Source organism: Anomaloglossus baeobatrachus, chromosome 6 (genome assembly GCF_048569485.1).
Source record: "Anomaloglossus baeobatrachus isolate aAnoBae1 chromosome 6, aAnoBae1.hap1, whole genome shotgun sequence".
Classification (NCBI taxonomy): Eukaryota; Metazoa; Chordata; class Amphibia; order Anura; family Aromobatidae; genus Anomaloglossus; species Anomaloglossus baeobatrachus.
Genome location: NC_134358.1, coordinates 499,767,654 through 499,787,373, shown reverse-complemented (window position 1 = coordinate 499,787,373; position 19,720 = coordinate 499,767,654). Strand labels below are relative to the sequence as shown.

General features: G+C 40.0%; 1 protein-coding gene across 3 annotated transcripts in view; it reads right to left on the bottom strand.

The window, feature by feature from the left end:
* DPP6 (dipeptidyl peptidase like 6) overlaps window positions 1-19,720 on the bottom strand; it is a 1,510,443-nt gene that overhangs the window by 738,838 nt on the left and 751,885 nt on the right. For all 3 annotated transcript variants that reach the window (XM_075315434.1, XM_075315436.1, XM_075315435.1), the window contains exon 2: window positions 1,214-1,328. In XM_075315434.1, coding sequence (XP_075171549.1) covers window positions 1,214-1,328 — 115 coding nt within the window. The remainder of the gene's footprint in view (window positions 1-1,213; window positions 1,329-19,720) is intronic.

The window sequence follows — 19,720 nt, the reverse complement described above, 5'->3', positions numbered from 1 at the left end:
TGATACTATAAGTACTCCTTGTTTCACTATATATTGCCTTAAATGTAACCTCACTTTAGATTCATGCTGCCCAAATTATGTTTTTTTGGCATCATGCTGCAGCGTTTCAGAGAGCTAGCCAGGAATCTTGCATTTTGGATGACTTGCTCAAAAGTTGATCCATTACTGCTCCTCCCTCCCTGCTGCCCGTAACTGACAGGTCTTGCTATTTATACATATACAAGGAGGGACTTGTCTGTATAGGAGAGCAGGGCAAGGAGAAGCTAATGCAGGCAGGCATTGGATTAATCATCCAAGATTTATAGCCTAATGTATTGTGGTTTTTCAAAGCATGTGTCCTCTGAAATACCTGTGCGTTTTAGAGAAAAACATTAATGGCTACAATAATGCAGGCAATGTTTGACTCATACTGCCATTGGGGGTGTTTTCTTCATGTTATCCACCATCGGGACCCCCCCCACACTTCTTTATTCAGATGGAGCTTTGAGAAGCTGTGTTTTGGGGGTTTGTGAGGGTCCCAATGGTCAGACCATCAGCTATCCTGTTGTTTGATGGCTACTTATAAACTTGCTAAAAACTCTTCAGGAAAGCACCATCTTATTTCCAAGGATTAGTGCCTGTAGTGCACAATTCCACATAGGACTGTATCTGATATTTTTTTTTTTTAAATAATACATTAGTTAAAGCATTTTTAAAGGGGATCTGTCAGCCGGTTTATGCTATCTCATCTGAGAGCAGCAGGATGTAGGCAAGGAGACTCTGAATCTAACGATGTATCACTTAGATTACTGGGAGCAGCTGTTATGACACAATCTGAATTTTTAGTTTTAATCATGTAGGAGAGTCCAGAGAACTGCTCCCGCCCACACCAGGCTCTCTATAGTGATTGTACATTGACTGTGAGGTGTCAGAGGAGGGGGTGTGACGGACTGCTGTCCACATGCCAACCAGATCGAGCAATGATAATCACCAAGTGACAAAACCTTTAGTTTAAGTAAACAACAGCACACAATCTCATAAGGGAGGCATAGTTGATTTTTGTTAATCCCTAAATCATGCTGTTCTCAGCTTACATAGCAAAAACCTGCTGAAAGATTCCCTTTAAGAAATCTAATTTGTATGAGTGAATTGTTTTTCTGTAGACTATATCCTGATGGTATAATTTTGCCAATAAAAGAGCTTATTGTCCTCAACAAAAAAAGACTTGCGTTACCTGGAGTCAGAAGTATGACAGATGTGACGATCATGGAGCAGATTACAAGAATGACAAGAAGTGCAATTGCTATTCCTTTCCAGTTCCTTTGAGGAGGGTTGCTTCCCACCAACTCCTGCAAACAATAAAAGACAGATATTACTTTATCATTAATGGTACCATAAATATTACAGACCCAATATTATAGGAATGAGGATATGTAAAATTTGACCGGTTAACAATCTAACAGGAAAACGTAAAACGCCCAAATCATGAAACAAAAGTTTTCAAATAAACAGTAAACGCAGACTATGGACAGGAATATCCCAGCACTTCCTTCAGTGTAAACATATTTTTATTGACGATATTTTGTCTCTTATAGCAATTAAAACTGATATATAAAGAAAACTCAGTTTTTAGGTATCTGGCTGTAGGACAACTGCCTGCAGCAGAAGCCTCGCTGCTGTTCTCTGTCTGCAGTGAGACAAAAGATCATCATCCAAAGGAGGAGTCTTCAATAGAAAATTATTACTGACCAATAGGAGAGCAAAGTCTTTGTTCTCTCTGAGATTTCTACAAGACTGACTATTATACAGAAACAACAGTGTGGATAACAAATGGCATTGTGTTTATAAGTAATCTAGATATATTGAATGTATAACTGATAGAGAAAAGTTAAACTTAGTTACATAGTCACATAGTTACATAGGTTGAAAAAAGACCTAGGTCCATCTAGTTAAGCCTTCCTCCACCAATTCTTCATTTTGTCACTAAAGGTCCCGTTACATGCGTCGATTTATCGTGCGATCGCATGTGCGACGTGACACGTATTTACGATTTGCCGATATCGCTTATAGGTCGTTTATTTGCTGTCACACATAAAGATCTCAAAATCAACGCATTAGCGATCAACGATATATTGTTGGACCCAGGCGGTCGTTTGAATGTTGTTCGATGTTGGCAGGGTGTCAAATGGAGCAATATGTCGGCTGCATCCCCAAAAGCGAACAATTTTTTAAAAATGAATGACGTGTCAACGATCCACGATTTTCATCCTATTTGCGATCGTTCAGAGTCGCTCGTAGGTGTCACACGCAACGAGGTCGCGAACGATGCTGGATGTGCATCACGGAATCCGTGACCCCAACGACATATCGCCCAATAAATCGACGCGTGTAATGGGGCCTTAAGTCACGTATAACTAATCAACTTGAAGGACCTGTGTTTTTTAACCCTATGTAACTATATTTATATTTTTATGTAAGCATTTATTTGTAAGTTAAGTGTTTAATAAAATGACCTCCACATGGCATCCACAATTAATTTCTGCTTCGCAACCTGTGAATTTAAGTTTGGTGGACACCATACTGCTTTTATATACTAGCTAAATTTACCTGCTTGTTGTTGGGACACTAAATTGTTGACAAAGTGTCCCATTAATTAAACCTCTAGCAATTAACTAATTTGCTGGATAACATTGTGGTGTTGGATTTCCCTGCAGCACCGCCACAGAATAAATGAAGTATTACGCGATCATCTCCCGCCTCGACTACTGCAACCTTCTGCTCTGTGGCCTCCCTTAAAAACACTCTTGCACCCCTCCAATCTATACTAAACTCTGCGGCCTGATTAATCCACCTGTCCTCTCGCTATTCCCCTGCCTCGCCATTCTGTCAGTCCTTTCACTAGCTTCCCACTGCCCAAAGATTCCAGTTCAAAACACTAACCATGACATACAAAGCCATCCACAACCTGTCTCCTCCATACATCTATGACCTAGTCTCCCGGTACCTACTTGCATGCAATCTCAGGTCCTCTCAAGATCTCCTTCTCTACTCCCCTCTTATCTCCTCTTCCCACAATCACATACAAGATTTCTCCTGTGCCTCAGCCATACTCTTGAACTCTCTACCCCAACATATCAGACTCTCGCCAACTGTGGAAATCTTCAAAAGGAACCTGAAGACCCACCTCTTCCAACAAGCCTTCAACCTACATAACCCTCCAGTACACCACTGCGCAACCAGCTCTGCCCCCACATACTGTATCCTCACCCATCCCCTGTAGACTGTGAGCCCTCGCGGGCAGGGTTCTCTCTCCTCCTGTACCAGTCTGTTTTTGTAATATTCATGATTGTTGTACCTGTTTTTTATATGTATGCCCTTTTCCCTTGTAAAGCACCAGGGAATAAATGGTGCAATAATAATAATAATAATAATACTTTCCACTCAAATAAATAAGTAGATGATGCTCTTGATTTATGAATACCTCTTTCAATTAAAATTCCTTAACAAGGGATATCTTTTTCTGAATTTCATTAAACTGTTCAACCTGCCTAAAACTACAAACGTGAACTGATTACTTGTTATTATTCATGATTCTTCTCTATAATAAATTGTATTTTAGATTTTTTTTTTTCATCCTCACTGTTGTTATTCTTTCCATTAGGCCTATTGGCCAAGCGTCCCAAGACAAACTTGTTTCAAGGTTCACTTGCTGGGAATCATGAAAGGGGGATTAAAGGATTTTAGATAGCCATAAAATGAGATTAGCAAAAACCCTGTTCCACATCATAACTAAACAAAGTAAGGAGCTTTATTCACATTTCCGCTCTCCAAACCAAAGGCTGGTTACACAGATATATATTGTCACAGAAATGGCTTCAGACATACAGCCAAAAAAGCCGTATCACCTGGGCACATGGTAATACCGTAGGGAAAACTAATATGAGACTGATGAATGGACGGTAAACTAAGGAGACGGAGATGTTGTATAGAACAAACTGCAATTGATCATAATCCAAAAAGTTCTCACATAATTCATGCTGTTATACACTGTATAAACTAGAATAATAAAAGTATTTTAGGATACCTCATAATATACGACTACAAGATTTGTTTTTACGTTCACGGAAACCAATATATGAGTACAATTAGTATAATACAAGCAAGAAAACAAATCCCCTGAAGCTCAGAACAGAACTAAGGCACCAAGACAAAATTTCATAAATATTGTGAAATGATCAAGTGTAAACCTACGGGCACCACAAAATATTCAGAGGAGGAATTCCCAGTTTTACAGAGCTGTATTTCCGAAGATGACTCGTCAAAATATTGTGAAGCTCAATTTAAATTGGAAATTGGAAAAAAAAGTAAAATATTTTACATTGCGGATTGGGATTTCTATCACCGACCCAAACAATATTTATTATTTTTTGCGTATGCCTTCAGTTAAGAAGTTTTAAACAACCTTATAGGAAGATTCTAAAATTATCATCATTATAAACTTAATTTAAATACATTGTCTACGCCAAGGGTCTGGTTTAGATAATGAAGCGAGAGTGCTAAAAAAACAAGTATGCATTCCACTATTTTGACATTGGCTTCTTTCACCATTGCTATTCATTTCCAAAAGCACGATGGTGTGATTGTAGGTTTAACAATGCCGGTTTATTTACAAGTCAAAATTCCAATCCGTAAATGTTTTTGCTAATTATTTCTCATGATATTTTGTCCTGGCTTCTAATCCAGCTTAGAAAGAACCTGTCACATTGTACATGCAGTTCGATGAGTGTAATAGGGTATAGAGAAGGAGAGGCTGGGCAGAATGATATATATATATATATATATATATATATATATATACTGTAAATATATATATATATATATATATGTGGTATCATATTCATCATAATTTCTATTTTAGTCATTAAAATCATTGGTGTTAATATGGATGAGTCCAGTGGGTGGCCTGACACAGTGATTGCAGTCATAAGTAGAGATGAGTGAACCCTAATAGTAAAGTTTGGGATTCGTACTGAACACGGACTTTCCAAAAAAATTACTGATTGGGTCCGGGGTTCGGGTACTTTGCGTATGCTGAACACATGAGCGAGCAACGCTGTGCTCAGGTACACTTGCTTGGCCAAGTGTGAGCCTTTTCAATGTCTGAATAGCTCGCACTGGAGGTACAAACAATGTTGTCAGATGTAGAGTGCACAAAAAAAGTGAAAAAACCCAGCCCATGTGCCCGCCAGGAGTGCTTTATTTACGGCTGGCTGCATGAGGGTGGAGACCCAAACTGGCCAATCAGTGACTTTCATTGGGGTTCAGGTAAATCTGAGCCAAATGAATTAGAAGTGCATACGTGAAAAACTAAAGCAAAAAAACTCCTAAAATTCCCAATTGTATTAGTATTCAATATTAAAAGGGGAAAGGAATAATCCCAACACCTATGTCATAGATTAAAGATAAAAACTTCAATGGATATTCATAGAGTACAAGGGGGTTGGCCTGACCCTCATATAGCCCTAAACTCGCCCCTTCCTTGCCGCAGAGGTTGGCACCCTAAAGCCTGCGCATTTGGCGCCCCCGCTCAACGACGACTATCCCTTCAGGCCCTAAAATGACCCTAGCGGATATGAAGGTGATAGTACTAGCAAGAATTCAAAATCCAACAATGAACCAACAGTCAGATCTATTATAGATAATACGGATACACTATACCCAATATGATTAAATTGGGAACATAGCAGGGTCAAGTCCGAGTCCCAAACTGATTTTATCTAAAGTCCCTGAATCCGGCGAATCCGGGGAAGACTATCAGTTACTAGATAGAACCGCCCACTGGATTATTATGCATACAAACACAAGAGATTTCAATTAATAAAATGTTTTAAAAAACATTTAATAAACGTTTAGTGCAAATTTACAGAAAAAAAATGTATATCAATCTGATCAGCTTCTCCTTTCCTATAAAATCTGGCATGCAGATGAGGTCATATTTTCCTTATAACAGGTTTCCTTTAAGAACTGCCCAGTATACCTCCCACGGCCAACTGAGATGATCAATACACATAGATACGGCAGAAAAAAATTTCTTAGCATGTGTGGACCAAAAGGAATGTTTTTGAACTGCAGATGTTCAGAGAACATAGGAGCTAAACTAGCCTCCTACATATGTGACTTCACTAGTGACATTCACACATTGACTCCACTTAATGGGAAGGAAACAATGAATGCATGCAATGTCAGTGGAACTCGGGCAATTCTGCCATGGTAGTGTTATGTGACCTGCAATGAGTTTGGGAGATTAGACTTTTACGGAAGTATATTTCAAGCTGTTATGTACTATGTTAAATTGTACAATAGGCAGTAGATGTTTGGTCCCATAAAACCCCTTTTACGTTCCCAAATTAGGTTAAGAACTTCAATTTTCCACTAAAGAAGCTTAATACAGTATAAAAACATCCTGCCAAAAGTTTTGACCTGCTGCAATCCCCATCTCAACCACTAGGTGGCCCCATATAGGCACATAAAGCATAGCCCTTTTCCAATAAAGTATCACAATATCATATTTTGGGTTTTTTTCAATGCTTGTCATCTCATACAACTCCTCTTGGGATAAGTGGAGCCAGGAGCAAAGGTAAGTAAGGACCAGATAACTATTCAGAACAATTCTTTAAAGGGAACCGGTCACCAGGTTTTTCCCTTTCCCACCACCAGTGAGCCCTTATATTCAGCATTGTAGAATACTGTATATAAGAGCCTAGGCCACTCTGTTGAAGGTAAAAAAAAAAAACACCTTTATAATACTCACCTAGGGGATCCGGTCTGATGGGTGTCACTGCTCTTGATTCAGCACCTCCTCCATCTTTTGTTATCGCAGTCCTCCTGCCCAGCCCCGTGTGGATGATGTATGCTTTGTCATCCAGACAGAGGCCTCCATTGTGCTCCTGTGCATGCACATTTTCATCTTCCCAGCTGAAGGCAGATCAACATATTGTAGTGCGCATGCACGGGGGTTCTTTGACTTTACCTCATGCCTGCGCATTACAGTACTTTGCTCTGCCCTCAGCCAGCACATGCACAGGGATGCAATGGGGACATCTGTGTGGATAACGTAAGACTCGTCATGCACACAGGGCTGGGCAGGAGGACAGCGATCACACAATATCAAGGAGACACCGGACTGAGAGCAGCGACACCAATTGGAATGGACCGCCCCTGAGGTGAATATTATAAAGGAGTTTTTTTACATTCTACAGAGTGACCTGAGAATTTATATACAGTATTCTAGAATGCTGTATATAAGTGCTCACTGGTGGTGGCTGCAGCTCATAGGGGCCAAATCTGGTCACAGGCTCCCTTTAATTGCATATTTTTAAGTCTTACTGAGGCTGAAATTATGATAAGGCCATTTTGTAATATTTGTTTGTTTACTGGGTCTGTAGTTCTTATACGCATATAAATGACTATTACATAATTAGCGTCAGTGATATAAAACAGACACATTATTAAAGACTATAAGCATTAATAACATGCGAGACATGATAAAACTTTATTTTCTTCCCAGCCAATTAGTACTGAAGAACTTTAATTGGTTGCAGTTTGTTAAAAAAGTGTTAATAAAGTTGTACTTAATTAATTGGAAAATGCTTTCAGTTAGACTCATTAACACCTTCTATGCCAAAGCTGCCAAAAAGCATTGGTGATGTCGCGTCATTTATAAACAAACAGTGAACAGAAAGACAATCTTTTTCATTAATTACACAACTTTTAACCATAATTGATTATTTCCTAAGGCTAATTGATTTCTTTCCGGATTTATCTTATCTAAGGGTTGAGGCATTCTTTGATAAAATCCTTGAAAGAATGTCAGTCACTTCTTAAAATTGCAATTTGCTTCTCTTCACCCAACATCAGAAAACAACGTCCCCATGGTACTTTGGAGACCGGTCTTCTTCCTCTTTTCTTGTTTAAACTGAGAGCTGTAAGGCTACAGGGCAACATGTATACAGACGCACCATAGAGAGGTACCACTCTCATTCTCACTCTTTTTGGCTATAATCTTTTTTTTTATTATTATTATTATTATTATTATTATTATTATTATTTATTAAATCCTTGCCTTAGAAACTTTTTTGTTCCAAAGAAACCTCAAAGACTTGTATTCATGTGATTTTATTGTCTGGTATGGATAAACAGTATGATAGATTAAGCAGCATGCAGCATTCAAAGCCAAAGCAAAAAAGCTTTCTAACTGAGAAAATCCTGAGAAGTGTATGCTATGAAGAATTCTTATGAGACAATAATATTGTATCTTCCTATTACAGAGGCATGTGTTTCTTTCACAGGTATTGAAATTTCAATATGCATGCTTTAAAAATGACTTTTTCCATCATGAATGGAAACAAGAACAATGGTAAAAGACTTTCTACTCTATGTTATTTGTCATTGTGGATTTTTCAAGGACCTGTCACATAAAAATGCCAATATATCTAGCATAAAAGTTGGACTGGTAAAGTGTTGAGTATAAGTGTTTAGTGTTGATTATGAGAGTTTAGTGTTGAGAATGAGGGTTTAGTGTTGAGAATCAGGGTTTAGTGTTGAGAATGAGGGTTTAGTGTTGAGAATGAGGGTTTAATGTTGAGTATGAGGGTTTAATGTTGAGAATGAGGGTTTAGTGTTGAGTATGAGGGTTTAGTGTTGAGAATGAGGGTTTAATGTTGAGAATGAGGGTTTAATGTTGAGTATGAGGGTTTAGTGTTGACTATGAGAGTTTAGTGTTGAGGATGAGAGTTTAGTGTTGAGTATGAGGGTTTAGCATTGAGTACGAGGGTATTTTGTTGAGTACAAGGGTTTAGTGCTGAGTACAAGGGTTTAGTATTGAGTATGAGGGTTTAGTGTTGAGTAGGAGGATTTAGTATTGAGTATGTTGATTATGAGGGTTTGTGTTGAGTAGGAAAGTTTAATGTTGAGTATGAGGGTTTGTGTTGAGTACGAGGGCTTATTGTTGATTATGAGGGTTTAGCATTGAGTATGAGAGTTTAGTATTGAGTATGAGGGTTTAGTGTTGAGTAAGATGGCTTGGTGTTGAGTAGGAGAGTTTAGTGTTGAGTATGAGGGTTTAGTGTTGCGTATGAAGGTTTAGTGTTGAGTAAGAGAGTTTAGTGTTGAGTACGAGGGCTTATTGTTGCGTATGAGGGTTTAGTGTTGAGTATGAGGGTTTATTGTTGAGTATGAGGGTTTAGTGTTGAATATGAGGGTTTAGCATTGAGTATGAGAGTTTAGTATTGAGTATGAGGGTTTAGTGTTGAGTAAGAGGGCTTGGTGTTGAGTAGGAGAGTTTAGTGTTGAGTATGAGGGTTTAGTGTTGCGTATGAGGGTTTAGTGTTGAGTAAGAGAGTTTAGTGTTGAGTAAGAGAGTTTAGTGTTGAGCATGCGGGTTTCTAGTCTGTTCCTTGATGGCAGATAGATATCAACAAGCCTAAATCTTACTATTTTTGAGATTTAAAGGAAACCTTGCATGATTCATGCATTCATTCTGCCTGAACCACAGGCAGCAAATGTCAGAGTCTGTCTCTGTATTTTCTACAAGACATGTCTTACTCTAAAATCCTGCAACGTTTTCAGACGAAGCATATTTGTTAAACTAGCTGGAGACTATGTGGCTAAGCCACTGATCCCAGAGCCTGATCTATGCAGGATTTTCCATGACATGCCCCACTTGAGAACAGGTCTCTTCCTACATATGTGTATAGGTTGAAACCTGTCGCTCAAGGTAAACGAACGGGAGAGAAGCCACTAGTCACCCAAGCCACATGGTCATCAGTCAGCCTTTAAATGTATATTTCTCTGCAACACATCATTGCTTAAGTATAAGCATGCCAGGCGGAAATTATAGAGCCAGGGATTCATACTGTTCGTGGCTAAGGCAGCTGTCAGGTTGTCTTTAATAATTGTCAGCAACTTATTCCCCAATCTATTCTTATTTATGGTAGCATCAGAAGATGGAATACAAATATCCCCAATTCTCACCAGCTGTTGACTCAACGACCCCCATATGCATATAGAATATAGGCACTATTTCACAACACCTCTGCTTTGATGACACAACTTTTCCCCAAGAACAAAGGGATCAGACATTAAACGTTACCTTGACCAATACTGCATTTCCCAAACATCATTAGTTGGGGGGTATAGAAAAACCCCTAGATACATAGGATAATGAGACTGTCTCATTGAATTCGGCAGACTGGGTTGAAATGATATACTGATCATGGAAGATATATCTGAGCAGAAATTGACTGTGCAATGTTTTAACAGTGTGTACCTAGGTGATTATAATCTCTTCCAGTTCGCAACTATTTCAGTATTATACGCACCAATGCAATATACTGCCTATAAAATTCAGTCCGAAATTCTGCAGCATGTCTGCAATATGTGAACATACCCCAAAGGGTATATCTGGGATGTTGAAAGAAAATATGCCTAAGCACTAACAGGCAGATGGTTGCCACCTGCTTGTTGTGCCCAGCATCATTCTTCCCCGACAAACACTACTCCTGCCAGCAATTCAGCTGCTTCTGCTGACGTCGCCTCAACAGAGAGGAGCCGTCTCATAAGTTCTGTTCTGTAGACAGGTGCCACTGCCAAAGTCATTCTGATTGATAGCTGGACTCCACAGTTAGGCAACTGGGAGTCAGCTGTCAATCAGAATGACGTCAGCTGTCCCACCTTGTCTACAGAGCAGAGCGGAAAAGAAGCCTCCGCTTTGTTGATGAAGCCATTGTATGACCAACAGGGATGGTCTTTGACCGCTCTGTGTCGGCAAAGAACAACGGCAGGCACAACAGGCAGAAAGGCTAAAAATTCCCACTGACACAAAATCTTGTAGAAAGTCTTCCCAGTAGAGTGGAAAATATTTTAGTCAACTCCATAATTGGGAAGTCATAAGTGCTCCTGTAGGTGGAATGTGCAAATAGTTTTGACTACATAATATATCCACAAATCCGAAAACAGTGGAGCATGGATGCTCAGCAATTTTTGGAAATTCAATTGTGACTAGTGAAAACCGTACCTTTTCATTCCCAGTGGAGTAAAATGGAGCACAGTTTTCCAAACCTGTATTTGGTAAAATGTATTGTCACGATTCCTATGTGCAGGGCATCTTGCACACAGGTGATGTTTTGCTGCGCCTTCCTTAACTACAGAGCCGGCATTGACTTGTTTCCTTTGTGTAGAGCATCTTGCATTTGGAGATGCTCTGCTGTGTTTCTTTGAGCACTAGCTGACAGGTTGTTTGACAGCACAAGATTCCATGCAGGTACTGGGAGATGCTTTTACTCAGATGTTCCATCTTCCTTGTAATTGTTCTGTTTCATTCCTGAGCATGCTATCCCAGAACCTAGCCAGTCGTACTCTCTGGTTCTGCAGTTGTGCTCTTAGCTTGTGTTTGTGCTTATGTTCTGATCTAAGTTTTCTGACCCCGGACCGTTGCTTGACTCCGCTCTGCCCACTACCTGATCTTGTCGTTACCTCCTGGCTTCTGACCTCGGACTGTTATCTGACCATGTCTCTGTCTGCTCTCTGAATCGAATACGTACTCTCTTGGAATTCTGATCCTCGGTCTGTGACTTGACTGTATTTCTGCTTACTCTCTGTGTCCTGTCATGTTACTCAGTTTCCTTACTCCGGCTTGTCTGACTACCCTTCCATTTATATTATTTGTAAGTAGTGACTAGCATCACATGCATATTACCAGACATTTATGGCATATTCTGTGCATGTCCCATACAGATCAGGTATGAGAATACTTCTTTAAGTATCTTACTACAATTGACTTTAGCTTATTGTAATCCTGCCTCCTTTATTTCCTGTATTTCTAACACTTGAATTTTGCAGGTACTTTGAGACGTACCTTTAAAGCACTTATATCTTCTATTGCATTTTTTGGAAATTCAAATCTCTTCTTATTTGCATGAACAAACAGTATTGTATAACCAGACAGGAACATTTTCTTTGTAATAAAATACTATTTTTTTTCTCTGTTAAGTGTCTGATTGCTCTCAAAACTATAAAAGCAATTTTAATCTGTTTTACTAGAACTTGAAAATTGCTAAGCCGAGACCAGTATTACAGACTCCGATAATATTTTACGGCTTAAAAATAGCTCTGTGTTCATCCCAATGTAAGAAAGACACTGTCTCCGAGTGTTAATATTACAATATAGGCTGCACAATTGAAGTATATTAGCTACTGCTTTACCATCAGCTTGTACAAAACTGCATTGTACCCTGTTGATCAAAACTACTCTTTGCACCGTCCATACATATCACCTGGCTCTGAACATCTGAATATTCGCCGGGAACTATGAATTATTCATGCTTAATCTATATTCCACATTATGACAAGCATCGGTGGTTCAAATTATACCTAGCTGAAAACTCCTGAAATTGGGGATCTTTCCTGGCAAATGTAAAATGGCATAAAAGTGTGTAACTGTTAAAATGCCTGGAATTTATTTGTACAATAAATATAGCTAAAGATCATTTCGGATATCACACGCGCAATTTATACCTCCCATAATGGGAAGTTACAATTGGAAGTCGACATTTCTCAAATAGAAAGAGCCTTTTCAAGCTCATTCATTTCCAATTTCTTTCACTTGCCCTTGTCAACTTCTTCCGGTAACTGCAGAAATGGAGGAAAGTTCCAAGATCAAGACATCCTTATCATGCAATTAAGAAACCGGAAAATTAGATGCTCATTGATAACCCTAGGTATCGTGACTTGATGCATCTCCAATGAAGATGTATTCAGCATACTGCATTATATACATGAAGCAGATAAATATTGATCATCCATTTTTTGTGCCCCTCGGTAGGACACGGTACTTTTGTGCCCCAGGCAATGTGTAAAATCACCGTCTCTCTTTGCATATATTACATATATATTTGCAGGACATCCCTACAATATTTTGTGTATATACCTATATACTGTCCCTTAGGGCAAATTTGGAAGAAAATTAATGAATAATAAGGAAAGGTTGAAGTATATATCTGCATCTGATTAGATATTTATTTATCATCGGTCTTGTGACGACCAACGTTGATCCATTTTAATCAGCACTTTCTTATTGCTAAAGTTGGGTGCACCACATATCTTAAAGACACCGACAGAACCCCAGAGTTTTTGGAGCAGAAAGTGATTCAGGAAAACGCAACCAGGGATTTTCCTGAAGAACCTTTTTTGTTTTTTTCTTGTTGGCAACTATTTTTTTATTAATTGTGTATATCCACAGCTGAGTGGCTTACAAATGGAAGCCATCTGAAGAATGGTCAGGACACGTCACAGCTTTGGAAGCCTGAAATGGTTAAAAGAAGGTATATGCAGTAAGATGGAAAATATGCACAACAAATAGTTTTGACAATGCTGTGCACATGGTCATTCTATTTGGCGGGTTCCAGGCAGAATCCATCTTTAACAGACATTGGGTGTACATACTATAAGAGTAAATAATGATAAGTGCTGATTTTTCCTTTACTTTTTTAATTACCTGAGCTGCCAAACCCGGATTGTTACTCAGAATTCCCTGAGAACTCTGGGCCCGGGGTTGGTGCTCGGGTACTTTTGAACCTGCGCGGAATCGGACTTCTACAAGGCACATAAATAACACTATTACACAGTCCCAGATTCCAAAAAAAATTAATTTTACGGGTCTCGGAAAAGGTCAGCAAAAGTTAAATCTTTTTTTTACAAATTTCAGAATTTTTTTCATCAAACATATAAAAAAAAATATGTTTGGTACCTGCGTACGCATACTGACTTGGTCAGGTTTGTCATACTGTATATTGAACATAGTAAATAAACCCCCCAAAAAACATTGTGAAATTGCACTTTTTTTTTGCAGTTTCCCTGCACTCGGATTTTTTTTATTTGTCTGTAAACTATATGGTAAAATGAATGGTGTAATTCAAAAGTACAACTCTTCCCACAAAAAAACCCCACCTCATATAACTATATTGACTGAAAAATAAAAAAAAAACTTAAAAAGGGGAGGAAAAAACAAAACTGGAAAAGGGTAAAGGGGTTAAGGCAGATTCATAATTTGTGGGTAGTGGACAATGTGGTTGCATCATACAATGCTGGAGGCACTAGTGTCACTATACTGTGTGTGTGGGGAGGCTGTGGGGTGAAATCACTGGGGGGTAGCATACAGTATGTGGGTCATTTTAGAAGGTATCATACGCTATAAGGGCCATGAAAGGGGTAGAGTAATAGGGAAGAACACTATGTAGCTTCAGTATTGGCATAATTAACACCTGCCACAATAAGTGATTTTAAATATTGAGAGGTGTGTCCTCACCTACTAAGTCAAATATTTTTTTCCAGGGGTGTATAGAAGTTGGGCCAATTAGGTCTTTTGCAATGGGGCCCGAAGATTTCTATGTACGCAAATGACTGCTGTATAAGGGTAACACAAAATATCACCTTGCAGATACAGTATCAGGATAACACATGGTGACTATCACGGAGTTTGTGGATATGGTACTTGTCACAATGTGAATGCAGGATAGTGAAGGACAAGGGGCTCCTATACTGTCCCCTTATGCTAGGTGACCCTAGACTATCCCTAACGTCAGGAATACCCCTGAAGGTGGATACGCCAGAGTTGTGTGCCTGAGTATTCTCCTGACCAGATCTAATCTGCTCTGCTTCTCCCACCCCAGGTGAGCAAGAGGCAGGAGTGTGACGGCATCACTTATTTAGACATACAGGGAAAAACCAAAACTCAGACACACTGCAAACTAACAGGAACAAACAGTAAGAAACTAAGGAGGAAAGAAAGAGAAGTAAGGCAGCAACAAAGGATGACAAGTGTTAACACCACAACTGCTTACAGCAATAATGCACAACAACCACCAGTAATTCTGGATCACACCACCAGACCAGTATAGATAAACTATAGCTGGCACTAATGGAAGTGTCCAACCAGGATATATAAGAGGGGAGTGAATGTGACTGGCTCTCCTACAGTATGTGACCAAAGGAGATTAAGAAATAGCCCAGCAGAGATTAAGTCTTGCCAGCCTGCCTATGAACTACAAGTCTGTGAGTCGACTTATGAGTCTCCCTGCACCAATCATTGACCTCAGAGAAGTTAGCAGCAGGCAGTGTTCAAGAATCTGTAGTTTGTACAGGTCCTGATGCCACCATGACAATCAGCAATGTTTGCAAAATCCACCTTGTGATATTACTAATTGTAATGTAGGAATAATATAGTTTGCATTAATTAAATAGCAGGATGTTCAGATGAACAAATGATAAGTTAATTCTCGGTGCCATATACTTTTAACCCCTTCACAACCAATGACTTACTGGTATGTCATCGGTCATGTTGCGATAATCACCACCGATTGCTGCGGGGAGCCTAAGGTTGCCATGGTAGCTCGGGGTCATGTGATGCTGGTGCCCCTGATGCTGCCATGACATACTTCCTGTAAGACCAGACAGAGCGCCAGCTCTCACAGGAATGCTGCATTTCTGCTGTTCAGAGCTGTGCAGCTCTGATCAACTGAAATGAACAAGTGATCAGACTGCTGATCTATAAAGTTCTATAAAATCTATAAATGTAAAAAAAGTTTTAAAAAATAAAAAAAGTTAAAAGTTAAAATTACCCCCTATTCACCTAATTGAAAATAAAAGGTAAAAAAAAATATACACATATTTGGTATTGCCGTGTTCACAAATGCCCGACCTATTAAAATATAAAATCAATTAATCTGATCGGTACACAGTGTGGCGAAAAAAAAATTTCAAACACCAAAATTATGTTTTTTGGTTGGCGCAAAAAAAATTTAAATGCAATATCAGGTGATCAAAATGTCACATTTGCACAAAAATGGTAAAATTAAAAATGTCAGCTCAAGATGCAAAAAATAAGTCATGATTGAGCCTCAGGTCCCGAGAAATGAGAACGCTAAGGTCCCCTTACATAAAAGTAAAAGTATACATGTTTGGTGTCTATGAACTCGTATCAATCTGAGGCATCACACTGATACATCAGTGTTACCATATATTAAACACGGTGAATAAAATATCTCAAAAACTGTGGTCCACTTGTACTTTTTTTGCAATTTCACCGCACTTGGATTTTTTTTCCCATTTTCAAGTACACTATACAGTAAAACTAATGGTTTCATTCAACAGTACAAATTGTCCTGCAAAAAATAAGCTCTCATATGTCAAGATTGACAAAAAAGTAAAAAAGTCACAGCTCTCGGAAAAGAGGAGCAGAAAACGAAAAATGGAAAATCGTCCGGTAGTGAAGGAGTTAATGTAGTGCACAGCATACCTCTCACATATTGTTAAAAAAATATATTAACAGATGTACAGTGGAACCTTGGATTACGAGCATAATTGGTTCTGGGAGTGTGCTCTTAAACCGAGTTACTCTTATATCAAAGCAATTTTTTCCATAGAAAATAATTAAAACGCAGACAATTCATTCCACAACCCAAAAACATTTACCGACAAACTTATTACAGTAATACAAAATAATTGACTGTATTCATATAAAATTATTACAGTACACTAATACAGAATACTGTACAGTAAAAAACATGTAAAATAAATTAATCTGCACAATAGGTTACAATAGAATTATTGGTGTGCGGGAGGTATAGTATAAGTAATGTGCTGTACTGGGTAGCCGAAAGAAAGTACAATACTGTATCCACAAATGTAAATTCATAGACTTGCTAATGCTATATAGTATATATTCATCCACAAGGAAAAGATCTATTCTCAAAAATATCTAATGTGGTCTCTGAGTGTACTAATCAAGAAACCCATACAAATCACTCAAAAGAACATTTCTTTTTCATGTAGTATATATTGTACCGTACAATGGTATACTGTATACAGTACATATGTACAGAAAGTTACCTCCAGAGCAGGTCACAGCATGGTGAAAGGACAGAACCGGAAGTGTGCACAGTGAGAATTTGCTCTTATTGCAAAGCATTGCTCTTAAACCAAGTTACAAATTTTTAAAAAGCTTTGCTTGTCCTGCAAAACGCTCTGAAACCAAGTTCCTATTAATCCAAGATTCCACTGTACTGTGCAAACAGCGCAGGTGCACTATGATAATGTCATTGTGCGCTGTGTGACTGTGTGACGCCCTGGGCAAGCCAGGGGTCACAGGTCATCACACCACCACACCCTACACCCCAGCTAGGCACATCTAAGCTAACCCAAAAATCCTTGCTGCCTTCCTCCAGGAGCTAGTGTCCACACCAGGGGGTGGGCCAGGCGGTTGGCTCCACCCACCGAGGAGTTCACAGCTCTGGGGGCGGGAAAACCAGGCAGTTGAAGCCAGACTAGGGTCTGAGGAAGAGATCAGCTAGGGACGTGAAGGAGTAAACAAGCTGATGAGTGTTAGAGTAAAGGAAGTGAAAGTAGAAAGAAGAGAAGTAGTAGTGGAGCTAAAGTGTAAAGCGACAGAAGTAAAGCCTGAAGTTAGTCCGGGTGTGTGCCCCGGGCTGAGAGACAGCAAGGTCAGCAGACGGCAGTGATTGTCTGGAGGAGTGACTGCTCGGAGGTTGCTGGAAGGACCGCGGACGGGTGGTGGCCCGGTGGTCTGGAGCAGTATACAAAGGACAGTCAGCACCAGGGCAGGGGCCTCTCGGACCCCGGCAAGGCTAGGAGTTGCCATAATTTGCCAAATCCGTCAGTGAAGGGGACGTCTGTCTCCAAACAACCAAGTCCCGATTGAAGGCAACAGTCCAACCATTAAGGAGGAACACCGCCACCGCCAGGGCACCAGTTTCTCAGGGCCAGCGCCTGCGGGCAAAGTAGGGCTCCTCCGGCCCATATCCAAGCCGGGGAGCGGGTTACCGGTGGGAACCCATCGCAACCATCATCAACATAGGTGCAGGACAGAGGGACCGTCACCGTCACCTACTGGGGAAAGCAAGTGCAGCCGTCCATGGGAACCGTCTTTCCAGCCGTGTGTTTTACCGAGAACTGTGTCATCGTCTCAGGCTGAGTGAGTACCACAGTGCCGCAAGGCACCGCGCTGCCCCCGCGTCCCTGCGCCCACCAAGCCCTGCATCTCCCACCTCATCACTGGGCCCCGGGATCACCAACCCCTACCCACGGAGGGGCAACACAACAACTAGCTGCTCACTACCATCATTCCCGGGATCCTCATACAGAGCAGCGGTGGTGCCAACAAATCACCACAACCGTGGGTGGCGTCACGGACAATAAACTATCCCAAATCCCAATCCCCTTTCACTCACGGGCGAGGAGCGCCACTAGAGTCCCCGGGATCCGGCCCATCGCTCGAGCCACCGAGCAGCAGCAGGCCGCAGCAGCCGCGGCAGCCGGACCCGAGCAGTGGGAGAGCGCGGCGTCCCCTCCTCCGCCCGCGACAACTGTATGTAGTGATGACTATATCTGTACTGCACAGATTGTGGGATTGCAGTGTAGAGATAGCATAGCCTGAGGTATTGCAGTGTAGGTATCACTATTTGGAAATCTATGCCCTTAATGTCTGCACTCTGCTCTTTATTCCATTTTCTAGCCTTTATTTTTAGCTATGTGTTAGCACAAATGAAATTGTATATTTACAGTAAGGAAAGCAGAGATGTAATTATGGCTTCCAATACAGTTTTTGTTATTTTAACTGCATCAATATAACAAAGGGAAAATATTAAGACACAATGGGACAGCTTATATACTATAAAATTAGTTGCAATAAGTATTTATAAAACAAATCTCTTTTAAGAATGAAATAACCTGCTCTAAAGAAGAAGTTTATGACTCAAAAGCCTGTGTTTGATTTCCCGGTGCTAAAACAGTAAACCTCTGTATTTCTGCAAAGCTTAAAATAATAATAATGTAGTGACATAGTTGCATAGGTTGAAAAAAGACCTAGGTCCATCTAGTTCAACCTTTCTCCACCAATTATACATTTTGTCCCCAAGTCACTTATAACCAACAATGTTGTGTGTACTGAGGAAATCATCCAGCCCTTTTTTAAAAGCTGTTATAGTATCTGCCATTGCTACCTCTTGTGGTAGGGCATTCCACAGTCTGACTGCTCTAACTGTAAAGAACCCTTTCCTATTTAGCTGTTGGAATCACTTTTCTTCCACTCGCAGGGAATGCCCCCTGGTCCTTAGTATTGCCTTTGGAACAAATACACATGAAACTAAACATGAAACTAAAAAGCCCCAATATGAAGCAGTTGTACATTTCTGAGATCTTGCCATAGAGACCCTCACGGTAAATTATTAGACCTTTTTGAAGGTGTATATTGAATTCCATAGGAGATTATTGTGGGCCTGCTCCATGAAGTGCAGTAGTCACCAGGCTTGGAGGGGCAGGAGGGGAGTTGTCCCCGTCATGATATAAAGATCATCAAGGTCATCCTGTGACCTTTCATTATAATTCTGTCCTCTGATGATAATGAGATTGTTGACGTGACAGCCCCAAAATGACCTCCGGATGTTTGGTCATGCTGAGAGAGACACATCTTCGAGACCATTTCACATGTTAGAAAATAGTATATTTGCATCACAGCAACATAACATAACACAAAAGTATCTAGAACTGAATTTCACATTTTTGTTACAAATTTTAGCTCAAAGATCTAGAACGATCAAATATTTAAAATTTCGAATTGCCTTTACAGGTTACACATGCCTTCCATCTATTTTTAAAGACTACAGTACAG